Genomic DNA, 16,957 nt, shown 5'->3' with positions numbered 1-16,957 from the left:
ATGTAGCTCCGGGGTGGAAAGCTTGGCCTAGCATGCTTGAGGCCCTGAGTTCATTACCCAAGAGTGCCAAATAAGTAAGCAAATCACACAATAGCAATCTAGGCGCCTGCGGTGTACCCCATGGTGTTGCTGTCCAGAAGGAGAAGAGCTGAAAAGTGTCTGGACTCAAAAAGGGAAGTGACTATACTTGAGAAGGCTGGTGTCTCTTCCTCTTCCTGGAGGAAAGGCTCTGTCACAGCCATGCTTCCCCGCAGACAATTCTAAAAAGGCTGTCAGCAGCTCACAGTTCCTTAGCCCGCCTCCCTTTGGCAGCAGCAGCCTGCCTGAAAGCCTGTTTCTCTGTAGCGGCCCATGACTGCCACACTCTGTGAGCATCTGAAAACATGCCCACCCATGCTCACTCCCCGTGCCTGCTCCCAGGCTGGTACAAACCGAGACACCCACTCAGATATTGGCACAGGCCCAGTATGCACCCAGATATGAAAACTCCAGCCTCACCCGTTCTTAATAAAGGCTAAAATCCAGAAGAAAGGCTGAGCCCAGCTTCCCCATCAACTTTGGTTTGTGGGCACCAGTTTCTCAGGGATGTAGGAGACAGATCTGTTTCCCCTCTGAAACTCCAGGGCCAAGAGGTGAAGAAAAGAGGAAACTTCCTGAAGCTGTGGTAGTCAGTGCTGCCTTGACAGCACCTGTGGTCAGAGCAGCTGTGCTAGAGCCTGTTCTTTTCCACAGCGTCATTGTCATCCTCAGCACCGCAGCTAATGAGGGACCCTTGCTTTCAGGGCCTCTAAGCAGGTCCCTAAGAGCAGAGAGTCAGGACAGGAGGTGCAGGGGTAGCTCAGCTGCCAGAGGCCTTGCCCAGAAAGCATGAAGCCCTGGGGCTGATCCTCCACACTGCATAAACTAGATGTGGTGGCACAGGCTGCAGTCCCTGTACTCAGGAGGTAGGGGATCCAAGTTCAAGGTTATCCTTGGCTGCATAATGAGCTTGAGACCAACCTGGGATAGGAGAGACCCTGTCTCAAACAAACAAAGTGTGGAGAAGTGAATGAGATAGCAGCGGGGAAATCTGCCTAAGTGACTGGTCTGAAAGAGAAGAATCTAGTGAACTAGGAAGCTTGCAGGGCTGACTGGTCATGCCTGATACCATCCTTGCCAGGCGCAGCTCCAGGCTGGCTGTGTGTGACTCTGGTCTTCAGGGAGGGGATTTCTTCATTCAGCCCCAGCCAGCAATCTGCCCATCACTGGAGGGACCGGCCACAGGGAGCCTGTCCTCAGACTACTTGTTAGATGCCTGTGGTGGGACCGTGCAGCCTTGTTCTGACTTTTGTCTCACTTGCTGAGCCCCCTTGTGAGTTGCCATGTGGTTCTTTGGGTGGGGGCATTTACCATCATTGAACAGGCAAAGAGATGGCTTCTGTGGGAGATTATGGTGGGGTGGGGATCAGAGGTCCCCAGCACGCTGATGCTGGAGCTCTCATCTGAATGTCGAGCCCGAAGGAGTCACCAGTGACCGACCACCCATCCAGTGTGTACTCTTGCCATGCCCTTGTGTAGCCCATACCCACAGCGAGTCAGGCTGGCCTGTGTGGCTGCTAGAAAGCAGCAGGAGCAAGATCAGGTCTGAAGGCTCCAGTTGTCATGGGAGTACTTCCTCCAGCTCTGGGGAAGGGACTCCCACTGCCATATGGAAAAAAGCCCCATGTGGCAATAGGAACCAGGAACCTCCCAATCCACAGCTGTATGGATGAGCTGAGAGACGGGCCCCTAGCATAGTCAGGTCTGCCATGAAGGAGCTGCACCCAGCATCTTGAAGATAAGCCACAGAAGAAAACCTCCCCAGCTGACTGTCCCTGGACCCTGGGCTCTCAGAATCTCAGTGGCATAATAATAATCATTTGTTGTTTTGAGACAGGGTTTCCCTGTTATAGCTCTGGATGTCCTGGACTCACTTTGTAGACCAAGCCTTGAACAGAGATTCTCCTGCCTCTGCCTCCTGAGTGCTAGGATTAAAGGTGTGTGCCACCACCAGCCTGGGCATAATAAATGTTTTGAAGCTTCTACTTGGGGAAAGGGAAAGGCACATCTTAGCAGATGAGGATGGGACATATATGAACAGTGGCCTTGGACAGTGGGTCCTCTGTGCATTCTCTGGTCCTCTGGCTCTGCCTCTCTCTCCTTGTGCACCTCTTACTCCCATGTTATGTATACTGATAATTATTTCTGCTTTATGTCAGAGGGCTTGAAGGTGGCGCTGGCCTGGGCTTGTGGAAACCACAGGATCCTCCTCAGGAAGTGGCCTTGGACATTAAGCTGAGCTATATCTACAAGGTGAGCCAAGCTTCCTTTCCTGCCTCACCCCAAAGTGTTGGGGTACAACTCTGACTACTCAGAAATTTAATTGGGTAGCATTGCCAGTCGCCTGCAGTGAGCCAGGTCACACCACCGTAGGCTCAGTGGTGGCCCTGGTACCCATGCTACAGAAAGCTGCAGTCTACCTGTGACAGCTAGCATGGCCAAAGGGGTTCACAGAACAGGTGCTCTACTGGTCTCTAGGGAGCTGGTCCACAACCCTTTCCCTCCCTCTGAGTGTCCCTAGCCCTTCCCTCACCCCCGCCCCAACACTGCCTCTGGTTCTCTCCCCTTCCAGTTCCTGATCCTGTGTTTCCTAGTCCAGCCAAGGTCCTACACGGACGCCAGCATCTTAGGCCTAATTGAGCTGCTGTGCCGAGCAGGCCTAGATGTGGGGTTGTGCCTGCTGCCCAAGACTGACCTCCAGCAACTCCTGCTCCTTCTTCTGGAGAACATTCAAGACTGGCCTGGAAAGGTACCCAGCCTGGGCACTGCCACTGGGGACTGCCATGCCCTGGAGTACCCTAGATGGGGAGTTCTTGCAGCTCCTTCGGGGTCCCTGGCCCTTATAAAGGTTCCTTTGCTCCCTTAAGTAAGCTGAGTGGCAGGGCAGAGACTAGGCAGTTCCCTCCAGCAGCTGACTGGCGCCTCTGTCCCCACAGCTCCAGCCCCTGTGCTGTGCCCTCAGCTGGGTATCTGACCACCACCACAACCTGCTGGTCCTCGTGCACTTCTTTCTGGATGTGACCCCCCGGGGCAGGTGCGTGCTCTCAACTCTTCTGCCTCCTCCCTGGTGCTCATCCCCATGGGGTCTTTCTAGGATCTAGAATCTTCCTTCCCCACCAACCCCAACAAACAAACTGCCTAGTTTCTAAACTCTCAGAGGAAGAACTAAAAATACAATTCACTAATGAGTTCTTTACAAATGAAAAAAAAAAAAAAAAAAAAAAACCGCCTAATTTTCTTAACATGATCTTATTAGTAAAACACTGTCTTGTGCAATTAGCCTCTGCCTGCAGTACCCGCCCGCCCTTCTTTGTGGCTCCCCCTGCCTTTGGTTACTGAGTCCTTTTTGTCACTCAGACATGAGCTGCTCATCCCCTTCCCCCTCTTCCCACCACCCACCCCTACTCCTAATTCATCAGCGTTTATTTTCCACGCAGCATTTCTCTGCCACAAATTATCTTACTATTTATTTCCCTGTTTGAACTCCCTCTCTCCTCCAAGTGACTCCAGAGCAGGATCACTGCCACATCGCCCCAAATCTCAGTCTGCCTGGCAGGCAGCTGGTATTTCGTAAAATTCTTTTGGAATGATGAATGAAGTCAACTAACAAACTCAGCCCAGGAGATAAGACCTGCTGGCTGGACTTGGCCTTGCCTCCTCATCTCCACCTTCCTTCTCCTGCTCAGCTGTAAGGAGTGCCCTGCCCGCACCCTTGCTGCCCCTTCCTTCCCACCCCCTGTTGAGCACCTGACAGTTGTTCTCTGTGCTCTGTGGGCACCGTGGTCTCCTAAGAGACCTTGCACCCCAGGCCCGTCGGTCGGGCAGACTTGATGCATAGTCCTAGCCCTGCCAGGTTCAGCTTCAGCTCTCCACTGTGAATCTGCCCAGTCCTGACAGGTAAGCTCTGTCCTCATCCCAGTATGCACCTTGTCAAGGAAGCCCACGCCTCTGAGATTTCTTTCCAGTTGATTTGAAAAGACCAGGCCTGCCTCCCCCACAGCATATCTCTCCAGAGAGCAAGCTGGAACCAATCGTCCTAGTGGCTTCTCCCCCTCCCACCTTTCATTCCTAAACCTGTGCTTACTGCCTTCAGAATCCTAAATCCTTATTTTTGGTTGCATCTTTGTGTCAACTCCATGACAGCCATTGTGCTGACTGGCTCATTTTAGAGCCATCCTTATTCACTCACCCTAACTCACCCATTTGGTTTCCCCAGGATGCCTAAAAAGGTATCAGGTATCGGAGGCAGCCTTCTCTGCTCCTTTCAGCCCGAAGACACCTACTGACACCAGCAAAACACAGGTGGACCATGCTAAACAGTATGACAACGGCTGCCCTCCATATGCTCATTAGTGTTCTTTAAGTCGTAGTCAGACTGAGGAGTAGAAAATATCATCCTGTTTTTCGTTTTCACCTACCTGACTGCCAGCAAAAAGGAGCTGCTTTTCACCTCTGTTGACTGTTTATGGTTCCCTTAAGTGACTCACCTCCAGTGTGCCTTAACCATTTTCCGTCATTAATTTATTTTCTTATTAACCGCATCGATTTACAAGCTGCCTCTCACCTTTGTTGCAATAATAAATTCTAAAAGGAATATTTTTTTAAACATCCATCATTCCTGAAAGACTTGAAAATATTGTCGTATTCCAAATCCATAGCTGTGCCCGTTCTTTTTGAATGAGGAGGACTAGAGAGCACCTTTCACCTGTGTTTTAGACAGCTGTCAGCAGACGGCCTCAGGCCTCGGGTTTTGCTGGGGAGGAGGGGTTACTCACTGGGATGAAGGTATTTATTCAGATTAGCTGGCATGGTGGCGGACACCTGGATTCCAGCTCTCAAGGAGCTAAAGTAGGAAGAGTTTGAGTTCAAGCTGAGCTTAGTTGATATAGTGAGATCCTGCCAAAAAAAGGCAGGCATGGTGGCCCGTAATCCGAGCCACCTGAGGGGCAGAGGCAGGGGGTTGCTGAATTAGAAAGGCACCTGAGCTAGGAAGTGAATTCTTGGCCAGTGTAATTTAGACTGGGGAGGGGAGGGGAGGGGAGGGGAAGGAGTAGGGGCTGAATAAAATGTGGGTGTTGGGTGTAGCAGCGCACAACACTCGGAACCCCAGCACTGGAAGATGGGATCCAGAAGGAGGATCCCAGGCGTTAGCGCAGTCACCTGGCTAGACAAACTGTCCTGGTTAGGCTCTTGTCATCTTGACACTGGCTAGAGCACTGTCTGGGCAGAGGAGCCTCAGCTGAGAAAGTGCTCCCATGGGATGGGCCTGTGGGCAAACCTGTGGAGCATTTTCTTAGTTGATGGTTGATGTGGGTGGGCCCAGCCCACTGTGGCAGTGCCACCCAGACAGGTGGTCTTGGATGGTATAAGAAAGCTCAACAAGCTCTGGAGAGCAGGCCAGTGTGAGCAGGCTTGTCCGTCCTCTCTGCTTCAGTTCCCGCCTCCAGCTTCTGCCTGGGATCCTGCACAGCTGCCCTTCATGGCATACAGTGATCTAGAAGCTGAAACATACCTTTTTCTCCCCAAGTTGCTTTTGGTCGTGGTCTTTGTCACAGCAATAGAAACCTAACTAGAACAGACAGTTTTTCTCAAAATATATAACAAAGAATCCTTGAGGAAGATGTTCAAGTTCTATCTCTGGACTCTATATGCACATGTGAGCACATGTACACAATAATAGTAGTTTTTAAAAGAAGAAATGTTATTTCACTTATTTTTCTAAATAGAGCACTCAAGAGCCGGGCACGGTGGTGCATGCCTGTAATCCCAGCACTCGGAGAGGCAGAGGCAGGCAGATCTCTGTGAGTTCGAAGCCAACATGGTCTTCAGAGCGAGTTCAGGACAGCCAAGACTACACAGAGAAACCCTGTCTCAAATAAAACAGCAAAAAGTAATTAATAAAAAAGTATTAGATAAAATAAATAGTATTAAAATAAAAAGTATTAAAAAATTAATAACAGTAATAATAATAAATAGAGCCTTCAAGTAGTGCCAAATTTAGAAGGTACCAAGGAGTGAGTAGGTGGGCATGACGTGCCCCAGCTCCGTGCCACCCTCCTGCCATCTCCAGTCTCAGTACCTGTGTGTGCGCAGGCTCCCTGCAGGTTCTTTTCAAGGTATGGTTTGGCAACCCTTCCAAACTGGCTCATAAAGAGCTTCTGATTCTTTCTCATGTCTTGCTGTGGTCTTCAGTTAGAACTGCATCAGTGGTGATGAAGGACTCGGGCTGCCAGGCTCTGCCCTCGCTGGTAGCAGCCCCATTGGGCTCAGGGCCCAGACTGACCCCTGGAAGAAGGGTTGTTGTGCATAAGCTGTTGCGCTCTGGATGTACTCAATTGGTTAAGTACAAAGCAATAACTCCCACTGCTGTCCTCTCCCACGGACTTGTGCTGAGTGTCCAGCACCCTGCCTTGACCAAGACTTCAGGGGACAGGCCACCGCCGAAGGAAGCGCCCAGCTTAACCATGAAAAATGAAACTAGGCTGTGAAGCAAGCCACCTGAAGCGGGGCCATTGGGAAGAGGGGTTCTTGAAGGGAAATGAGCATAGGGAAGGTGACCCCATTTGGATGGGCCACAGAGTTGCTGGAAAGAAGAGTGCTCTGCTATGCATTCTGCTCAGGCAGTGGCTCTCAGCCTTCCTAACACTAAGACCCTTCAGTACAGTTCCTCACGTTACTGGGGGCCCCAACCGTATGATTGTTGCTGCTTCATAAGTACAATTTTGCTACTGTTACGAATCCTAAGGTAAGTATGTTTTGAACATAGAAGTTTGCCAAAGGGGTCATGACCCACAGTTGTGCTAGGGGCTTTAGTGTGTGCTGAGCCAACCTCCTGCTGCCACAGGAAAGAACTCCATCGGGAAGGAGAAGGAGGTGATGGTGGTGCTTGCTCTGCTGGTGTTCCCAGGCTCCAGGGACCTGCCTCCACCCTCTGTGACTCACTGTGGCCTCCAGAGCATGAGGAGAATGAGACCAGCGTGAACAGACAGCCTGTTCCAATGGCATGGTGGACAAGGCTTACTGGAACGTGTCATGAAACCAACCCTGCTGGACAGTGACCCAGAGCTCCTCGTCCAGCAGACCAGCACGGAACTGAAAGATCCGTCTCACCTGTGTTGTCAAGATGTGAGGCGACAGGCCCAGTACTCCGTGTGCTCCATGCCTCATGAAGGCCGTGGGGCAGAATAGAGCAGCGGTAAAAAGGTGCAAACTTGGGCTGGAGAGAATGCTCAGACACTCTTGCAGGGGACCCGACCTCAGTTCCTGGCGCCGACGTCACAGTCAGTGTAACTCCAGCTCCAGGAGATCCGCTGGGTGAAGCACGGGCACATAGACCCGCACATACACATAATACAAAATAACTTCTAGCATGCAAACCTGGCTGGGTACGGTGGTGCACACCTTCAACCCCAGCACTCAGGAAGCAGTGATAGGCCGATCTCTTTAAGTTTGAGGCAGCCTAGTCTACATAGCAAGTACAGGCCAGCCAGGGCTACCTAGTGACATCCTGTCTCAAAAAACAAAAACAAGAATGTCAGAAGAGAGCTGGGCAGTGGCAGCACACACCTTTAATCCCTACATTCGGGAGGCAGAGGCAGGTGATCTCTGAGTTCTAGGTCAGCCTGGTTGACAAAGGAAGTCCAGGACAGCCAAGGCTACACAGAGAAGCCCTGTCTTGAAAAAAAAAAAAAAAAAAAAAAAAAAAGTCAGAAGAGGCTGAGGATATGGCCCAGTTCCTGGGGTTCTCCAGTGGTGGTTGGGGACAGGGTGTAGGTAGAAGAAAGGGTAATGAAATAATGTTAACTGATAAAAAATAGGCTAAAATGCTATACAACTTTTATATAAACTGAGAGTGGTGAACTAGTCTATATAATGCCAGCACTTGAGAGGCTGAGGCAGGATCATCAAAAGTCCAAGGCCACATGGGCTACGTGAGACCCTTTTTCACAAAGCAAAGCAAAAAGTGTACAGCCCAGGTGTGGTGCCACATACCTGTAATTCTAGCACTTACAGAGTGAAGCCAGAGGACCAATGATTCCAGGCTAGCCTTTGCTACCTAGTGAGTTTGAAGCAAAGCTGGGATTTATGAGACCTTGTCTTAAACAAACCAACAACAACAAAAATACAGAGAGAGTTCTGTGCCAATATTGTTAAAGGGAGAAATCGCAGGGCACTGAGCTGTCGCGGCTCCCGACACTGAGCTGAGTGTAAATGTCTTTGCCTTTTGGGTTTATCTCTTGCGAATGCCTTCTGGTTTTTGCTTTTTTCCCCAACCCCATGTTTGGTGAATCACTTACTGCAGGAGCTTTTAGCTATTACTTTATCTACAGTGTGCCTCTGTACACCAGGCCAGAGGGCAACTCCAGGACCATCCTTTTTACGTGTGGGCTGGGGGGATCTAACTCAGCTCATCAGCTTAGCAGCAAGTGCCTCTACCCACTGAACCCTGTCATCGGCCTGAGCTTAAGAGTGTTATGGAAAATGTTGAGCTAACCTATGGAAGTTGGGAGAACAGTCATCGGAGCCTTATATGGCCATTGTGGTTCCTGCTGACACTCCCCTCTTTCCAGATCACTGTGCAACAAATCCCAGACATCTTGTCTTTTGACTTCCGCTGGTATTTCTGAAAGATAGGGCCTCTGTGGGGCAGATATGTATGTAAGTATGTATGTATGCATATGTATGTATGTATGTATGTATTTTAGTGTGAACCACAACATCATGAGTACACCTAAAATAGTTAACAAAGGAACTATCTCAACAGATGAGTCCAGTTCAGCATCTCCCAAAGATAAGCTTTATCTTAGAAGTCTAAAGGCAGAGGTAGGTGGATCTCTGTGAGTTCCAGGACAGCCTGGTCTACATAGTGTGTTCCAGGACAGCCAGGACTGTGTAGATTGCCCAAAACAACAATAACAAGTCTAGAGGTTTTAAGCTGCTTGAGAAGCCTTGATGGTGTGGTTCCCCAGTCCACTGTGCTTCCCTCACTGTCCCCAGGACACTCTAGACACCTGCTTTTGGCATCCTTTGTCCAGAGGAGATGCCCACTCTCAGTCATGGTAGTTTCTTCCCCCCAGTCATCAGGATGCCCAGATGAGCCCCGTCTTGGCACTCTCTGGGACCTTACTTGTTTTCCTGTGTCTGCAACTGGCAGGTGGCTGTTCCTGTGTTAACTCTGTCTCTTCCTCTTCCTCAGAGTGGCAGCTCCCTGGAGGAGAGGGCCATCTTGTCTCCTCAGCAGCTAGAGGCATCTAGAATGTCAAAAATGTTCTGAAAATTCTGGGAATAAGTGAATGCTATTTGGATTACTTATTCCTGATGTAGTGATAAGTGTTTGTTCATTTGCTTTTAAGGAATGGGTAGAATTCTTAGAATTTGGCCATCCTTCCTGTGTTGGTGAAAACTCTTCATTGTGTCTCACTAGGCTGAAGGGAATATGTCTTTGTCCCAGCTCCAGAGTGAGAGCCAAAGGGCGCAGGGTGGTGGAGGCATACACCTTTACTCCTAGCACTCAGGAGGCAGAGGCAGGCAGATCTCTGAAGCCAGCTTGGTCTACAGAGCTCCGGTAGAGCCACTGCTTTGCAGAGAAACTCTGTCTCAAAGAGTTAGATCCAAGCTAAGTCAGTTGGGTGCTCCTGAGGAAGGAATGCTGGGGACAGAAGCCCTGGCAAAGCTTCTCTGAACCAGGCCCTTGCCTGGACCACTGCTGCCTGTTGTTTGTTGGTCCGGTGAGTCCCAGAGTCCCTTCCCCCATCAGCATCTTTTCAGTTTGAAGAGGCTGACCAAGAAGTTCAGTCCCTTCCCCCCATGAGGTAGCTGATGAAGAAATGCAGGCAGGCCGGAGGTGGTGGGGCACGGGTCTGTAACCCCAGCACTTGGGGAGGCAGAGGCAGGTGGATCTCTGAGTTCGAGGTCAGGCGGGTCTACAAAGTGAGCCAAGGCTATACAGACAAACCCTGTCTCAAAAAACCAAAACCAACCAACCGAACAAACCAAACCAAAGGGTGAAAAATGCAGGCAGCCTGGTAGGGATCTATTTTATAAGCAGCTGGTGTGGGCACTGGGATCCAGGCAGGGACACATGCAGGAGGACAGGGCTTCCCCTAGACCTCCCGGTCAGCTGTACTGCCTGCTGCAGGACCAGAGGACCCACCCGCGCTTCTGCGAGCTGCACACAACATTGAGGTTTGGGTCAGCCACCTCTTTCCTATGTTCAGTCCCTTCCTGCTCCCGCTGTAGACTTACTGGCCCCAACAGGGTGGTCTTGTGAGGCAGAGCTCCTGACCCCATCAGGCCCCTGCTCTGTGTGCTGCCGGTCCACCTTCTCCAGGCCCTCAGCAGCCCCCAAGGCCATGGCACAGTCACTGTCGCAGCTTCCCCAGTGGCCACAAACAGCAGTGTTCCCGCACCCCTGCCCATAAGTTCATCTCCTTCCTCCCCGCCAGACTCCTGAGCCAGGTCTTGACAGCTCTGCCTTTTCTGGAAAAGGCTGTACCCTAGCACCCTTCTGTCTCTCCTGGAGTCCAGCTGCCTTCTTTCAGGCTCCTGGGACCGATCCATCCTCCACTCTGCGGGAATGTGACCTTGCTTCCAATACACTGTCAGTTCCCTCCTCTGCTGAAAATCCTCTCAGGGCGGGGTGGGGCACTGGAGAGATAACTCAACAGTTAGGACCACTTGCTGCTCTTGCACAGGACCTGGTCGGGTGTCCCTGCACCCACATGGCAGCTCACAGCCATCTGTAACCCTGGCATCAGTGTTGGAGGTCTTCTGACCTAAGCACGTGACACACATACATGAATCAAACCCAGTGCTCATCATATACGGGAAATTAAAAAAATCCTCACCCTTGGTATAACATTGAAGTAGCCCAGCTAGTGGTCCAAGGCCTTTGTGCTTATTCCTCCCCGCCTCTCCAAACTTTTGCCAGTGGCCCCCATCCCTCTCTCCATCCCCTGTTCACTCCCACATGACTGCCACATCCTAAAATTGTGCAGCCGTCTGACCTTAGGCTGAGCATCTCTGTCAGGCTTTCCTGAAGAGCCTCCCTTCCCCTTCTCTCCACCTGACTGGCTAGGCTCAGGCTGACATGCCTCACAACCAGTCACTCCTACCTCTCTCCCAAACCCAGAGTTATGTTAGCTGGCTTTGCTGAGCCTTGAGCTAGCAAATGAGAAGGGACATGGGTAGCTTTGCTCTCTGAGGCTCTTGATACAAGGCATTCTGAAGCAATGGGTGTTCAGCAGCAGGTTCTAAAGGCAAGGTGGCCCTGGCAGCTAGAAGGTACTGAACTTTGTGCAGATGAGGCAGGAGGGGTCGCCAGGTGGAGGAGTCTGGCGAGCAGCAGGCCCTGGACCCCTAAAGTTCAGCACTGCTCCCCCATGACCTTAGGTCTGAAAGATCTGAAGCTGGAAAGCAGAGCACAAAACACAGCAAGTAGCCTGGGTCAGAGGGTGCTGAGGACTGGCAGAGGGTGCCAAGGGCCATCAGGGGGGCTGCGCCCTGCACCTCACAGCTGTCTTTGAAGTGAGGGCTGCTATTTTGGGGCTGATTGTGAAGCTTCAGCACTTCATCCTTCCTATTTCACTTCTGTCTTTGTGGAGAGCAGAATGATTTTATATATGGAATCAGAAGTGGTTGGAGGAGGCTGAAGTCTCAGTGTGGAAGTGACATATGACAGCTCTGACAGTGTGGAGTGAGGATCAACTCTCTGCTCCCCCTGACGCGCGCGCACACACACACATGCAAACACACACCACTGTATTGGGAGGTGTGCAGGTGGGGCTCGCTGGCTTTTCATTGGGAGGTTCTGGGAGACACTTGACATCACTCCTAAGGGTGGTGGGTGAGCATGTGCTTGAAAAAGGAAGCCCTAGCATCCAGGTGTCCTTAGAATAAATCGTACTTTCCGTGTTTCAGGAGAGGACTCTGGAATGTGTGTCTGGAGGTTCCTAGGGCATTTGATAAAGCTGTCATCATGTCCCGAGGGCATCATAGAAACATAAGCTAATGATTCCACCTGTAGGGCAGCTTCCTGTGGCCACGTAAATTCATGTTTGGAGCAAAACCAGTGACTTGAATGAGGCGATTAGTGGAACAATGGTTGTACTCACAGATAACATGGATATAACTGACAGCAAATTGAAGATTGCAAAAGATCTCAGCCGGCTGTAATGATAGGATGAGTGAGAAAGAGAGGCCCTGCTGCGCAATTAAGACCGGAGTCTGAGAAATGGGCGCTGACAGGAAGACATGTGAGAAAAGGAGAAAGAAAAAGACTTGGATTCAGTCTGTGAGCTGCTTTGAGCCCCATGGCTGCCAAGAAAATGAACATCAGCTTTTGGTCCTCTGAGTAGAGTGGCTTGCTTGACAGGGAACACAGACAATCCAAGGCCTTCCAAGGACATGAAGGAAAATGGTCAAAAAGATGGAAAAGTGAGGCTGTGGGGCCTGCAGCAGAGAGAGCCACCTGAGTACAGCCAATGCTTTCAAGGATGAGGATGGCTCTGCCACCGTCCGGCTCCTGGAGCACAGCTCAGAACCTCAGAAGGGCAGATTGCAGCAAAATATAGGAAGAACTCCCTTTGTTTACCCAGCAAATGGGCCAGACCAATTTGGCAGGTAGATGTTGTACTTCTGTGACTGAAGTGAACACTCGGGGAAAGGGCCGGTGGGCTTTAAATGATGACTGACCACACGAGCCATAGACTAGGGGTCTGGAAGTGTGGCTTCAGCTTCAGTGTCCATGGCCTATAGGTGCCACTTGGTTTACTTATGATTGTGCATGAAGGAAAGGGTATGTGTCATAGATGGATAGTCAGGGACCTGCACAGGATCTGGTGGTCGCCATCTGTGTACTCACACTCAGTCACCAGGTAGAATGGTACCTGGTCTCCAGAAATCCCCTTAGGCCCCCCCTCGGCCATCCTGTCTGTAAAGGAAGCCACTTTCCCTGTGATCTTCCATCTTTCTGACACATTTGCCAGTTTCTGAAAACCACCGGAGATGAGCAGGTTCCTGTGAGGCGGCATCCTGTGTTTGCTAGCGCACATCTCGGGGACAGCTCCCTGGCAATGTGAGTGGTTGTGGCCTGACCCTGCCATGTGGCCATCCATTGCCTGGGCCAGTGTCACCGTACCCCGCTCTTCCAGTCCACACTGTGTGTGCCTTCTCCTCCACTCCCATGTGACTGTTCAAACACCTGATAATCAGGCTGCATGATGGCCATGGGCTTGCAGACACAGGCAGAGCGGGAGTCCAAGTGGCAGGAAAGACTCCACCAACTGCCTAGCTCACACCCTGGTTCTTTCTGCCTGGGGAGCAAACACATTTTAGATGATTTCCATCGGGGACCAAGGATCCAGGGGGCTGGCAGGTGTCTGCAGCCCTGGAGATGAAAGCCCATGCCAGACACCATCCAGCAAGGTTCAGGCAGCATTTCTGTGGAGGAGCAGGCAGAGGCTGCTGTCTCTTGGGCTGCCCTGGACACATAGGAGAAGGCAGCTCATGCCTTTGGCCAGATGCCTGGTAGCCTTTTAGGGCAGTTCAGTCTCAGCAGGGCCTGGTTCCCTTTGAGGGAGTAAAGACAGAGCGGTAGGGGTGGTGCTGTACTGGCCTGTGTCTTTCCTAACATCCAGTGGCACGCACTCTGCCTTCCTGGATGCTCCATCCTGTGTGAGGACTGCCGAGACTGACAGTCTGGAAGCAAACTGCCTGAGCCCTCTGTTTGCCCTAAGCTTAGAAAAGAACATTGTTTCCTATTTTTCTTGTGCCTTGGGAACCTCAGTGTGCTGATCCAGTGTCCTGGTCTTACACAGACTTCTTGGAGGTGGGCGGGACAGAGACCAAGGCTGGCCTGGCCTGGTGTGGCCTGAGCACAGTGTTGGAACCTATTGCCTTATATGACAGCTGCTGGGAGGGCTCTGGGTGACTTCTGCATCTTTCTTTGCTTTCCCGGTTTGAGTTCTGGAAAAGCTTTGCCAGGTAGGGTTAGGTAATTTCTGTGGAAAAAGAGCCCACAGCCTGGGCAGGGCCTTCTGCTTGCCCCCTGCACAGCTGCAGTGGTACTTCGGGTGGGTCCTCTGTGCTTTTTCACTTGTAAACTCTCCATCTGTCAAATTAAAAACTGCCTACACACACACACACACACACACACACACACACACACACACACACACGTAGACACCGGTCCTTGTATCTCACTGGGACTGGGTGTTCAGGAAGGGGTGTCAGGAAGGCTGTGGCAGCAGACAGCAGTGCCAGCTTCGGGGACCTGTGGGTTCCTTGCATACACTCACCCTCTGTCAGGATTGCCTGCTGTTTTTTTTTTGTTTGTTTGTTTTTTTCAAATTGCAGCTCTGGTATGACCCCTACCGCACCCCAAACACTCATCCACCTCTTCCCTTCTGGATCCACCCTCCAGTATTGTTGTGAGGCCTGCCAGCTCTGGCCCTCTCCCTGGCCGGCCCCTCCCACCCTCTGTGGGCCTTGGTGTGTGGGGGGGATTAATGAAGCCCAGATGCAGCTTCTGACTCCAGCAGTAAGTTTTGTAGCATGGCAGCGGCAGCTTGGAGGAACCATTTACCTCCCACTGTGTCTGGGCCCAGCTGCTCCTGGATCCCCAACCCCAGGAACAGCTGGAAAGCAGGTCCTAGCTCCAGGAAGGCCACAGAGCGTGGAGTGTGTGATGAGGAGTTCAGGCAGGCCTGGAGTGGGGACATGGAGGATCGGAGAAGGGCTTCTGGCCCTCCTGTGCTCAGCTCGGATGGAAGCTGCCTGTCAACAACTCTGCAGTGCTCAGGGGGCCGGGGAACTCTGGTAGCCCCAGCACACCTCTGCACAGAAAGGTCATGGCCAAAGCCAGACAGAATTCTGTCTTCAAACATGGGGAGGGGTGGGACGCCTGGGTTCCCTCTTAGTTGCCAGATGCAATACAAATACAATCCAAAACCTTAAGAACAAAACAAAACAAACAGAAAGATGGAAAGCCAGACAGGTTCTTTATCTGAAAATTGTTCTTAACAGGGCAGCCTGTGTTTTAGTTTGCTAAGCCTGACAAGCCGAATCTCTTAGTGTGATGGCTTTATTGAACCATGATGTACAGACCGTTGAACATGTGATTCAGGGGAGCTCTTGGAGTTTTCACAAAAGTGGAGCCTGGCCACGCCCCAAGGTCACAGGACCCTACCTCCTCCTGCACTGAATGTAAATGATCACGCTGAGTTCCTTTTGTAGTTATCATCCCACACACAGCAGAGTGAAGATGTCATGTGCTGCATAGATACAATCTAGTCAGTTTATTGGGGTGTTCTGCTATGGGTCCTCTTCTCTGTACCAGTGAACAGGGGAGCGATACTGCAGAATTGAGGGTGTAGGTATGTATGTCCTCAGTAAATCTTTCCAGTTTTTCAAACAGACCATGTCCCCTCCTGTCAGCTGTACGAGCACCCCAGGGGCCTCCACCCTGCTCAGTGTGGCCATGGCCTTTCAGATGCTTACCGTCCAGGCTGCTACTGCTCTCTCCAACCAAGGGCCTCCTGCTTTGTTACTTCTTCTGAGTTTTCTGCTACTTAAGAAAAATCAACAAAGCCTACAGAGCTCAGACCCTTAGTCCCCAGCATCCTGGAAGCTTGGAGGAGGTCTGCTTCAGCACTTCATCACTAAGGCAGGTGAGGCCCTGGGAAACTTGCTCCGGAGCCATCAGTACTAGCGCATTGACCAGGCTTAGCCCTCTCTGCTAGCATCTGCCACATTCCACAGCTAGTCTTTTTGATCCTGTGGTGTCTTTCCAGGGATGTGACTGAGGGCACCTGTCGGAGGTCTGTCCAGCCACGTTACCTACAAGCATCTCTCCTCCAGGAATCCAATCCCAAACACATTTAACCAGGCTTTCACTTCTCGGACTTCCTGCTTCTTCTGCTCGTCATTTGACTTCCTGGCATGCTTTACATCTGTAGCACTGAAACCCAATTGGGATTCCTTCCGAGAGGGTTACTCAGTACCGTGTGGTGGCCACACACAAGCCACTCCAGAAGACAGAATGAAAGTCTGTGGCATGGCACCTACCTGGCATGCATAAGGCCGAGGGATCCATCCTTGTTGGAATAAATAAATCCATCCACAGGGCTGGCTGGCCGGGGCCACTGTGTGGAGACACTGGAAGGGCGTGTTGCAGTCCCCCCATCAAGGCTGGCCTTACGGAGCAGCGGCTTGGAAGGCCACTGAGGAGGTGTGTGTCCTGTCGCCTAGTCTCCAGGATCCCAGGACAACTTCCAGACATCTTCCGGTCTCTCTTTTTATTCCTCTCCTCTTTACCTCCCCAAGTACTTAAGGGCCCTCGGACACAAGAGTAGACATCGGCAGCCCCGCTGGGGCCTTGGTTCCCGAGCGGAAGGTGGCTCAGTCCTGAATAAGCTCCAGCTAAGCTTTGCCTTATGGCTGGCCTCAGATGCCCAGCTCTGCTGAATAAAGTGGGAGGCCTTGTGCCAACTCACAGCAACAGTCTCGGAGCGAACGGTCTCAGAGCTGGGGCTGGTGGCTTCAGGCGCTTCTTGGGCCTCTGTCTCACTTGTTCCTTTGCTGGCCTACCTGATGGGAGACAGGACAAACCGCACTGGAAGGTGACCGCCTGCCACATTAGCTGTCCCACGGGGAAGTTACACTCTCTTAACTGCCCCTCGGAGACCCAGGGGCTACTCCAGAGCTCATGTCACTCTGAGGCCCAGCCTGGCAGCCTGGATTAGGCTAGCATAGTAGTAGGGGAATCCCAAAAGAAAGTTCAACAACAACAAAAAAGAAAACAATAACGCTTGGTCTCGAGAGGCCCATCACGCCCCCTGCTTGAAGTCCTTTGAAATCTGAGAGCGTGCACACTGAGCAG

The 16,957-nt window shown here is 51.5% G+C and overlaps 1 protein-coding gene across 1 annotated transcript in view; it reads left to right on the top strand.

Moving 5' to 3' along the window:
* The window catches only part of Fam178b (family with sequence similarity 178 member B), a 96,707-nt gene that overhangs the window by 57,210 nt on the left and 22,540 nt on the right, over positions 1-16,957 (top strand). The window contains exons 7-9 of the mRNA XM_055608253.1: positions 2,238-2,331; positions 2,651-2,827; positions 3,015-3,112. Coding sequence (XP_055464228.1) covers positions 2,238-2,331; positions 2,651-2,827; positions 3,015-3,112 — 369 coding nt within the window. The remainder of the gene's footprint in view (positions 1-2,237; positions 2,332-2,650; positions 2,828-3,014; positions 3,113-16,957) is intronic.

Source organism: Psammomys obesus, unplaced genomic scaffold, assembly GCF_907164565.1.
Source record: "Psammomys obesus unplaced genomic scaffold, mPsaObe1.curated_primary_1811, whole genome shotgun sequence".
NCBI classification, from domain to species: Eukaryota; Metazoa; Chordata; class Mammalia; order Rodentia; family Muridae; genus Psammomys; species Psammomys obesus.
This window is presented reverse-complemented; position numbering and strand designations above follow the sequence as displayed.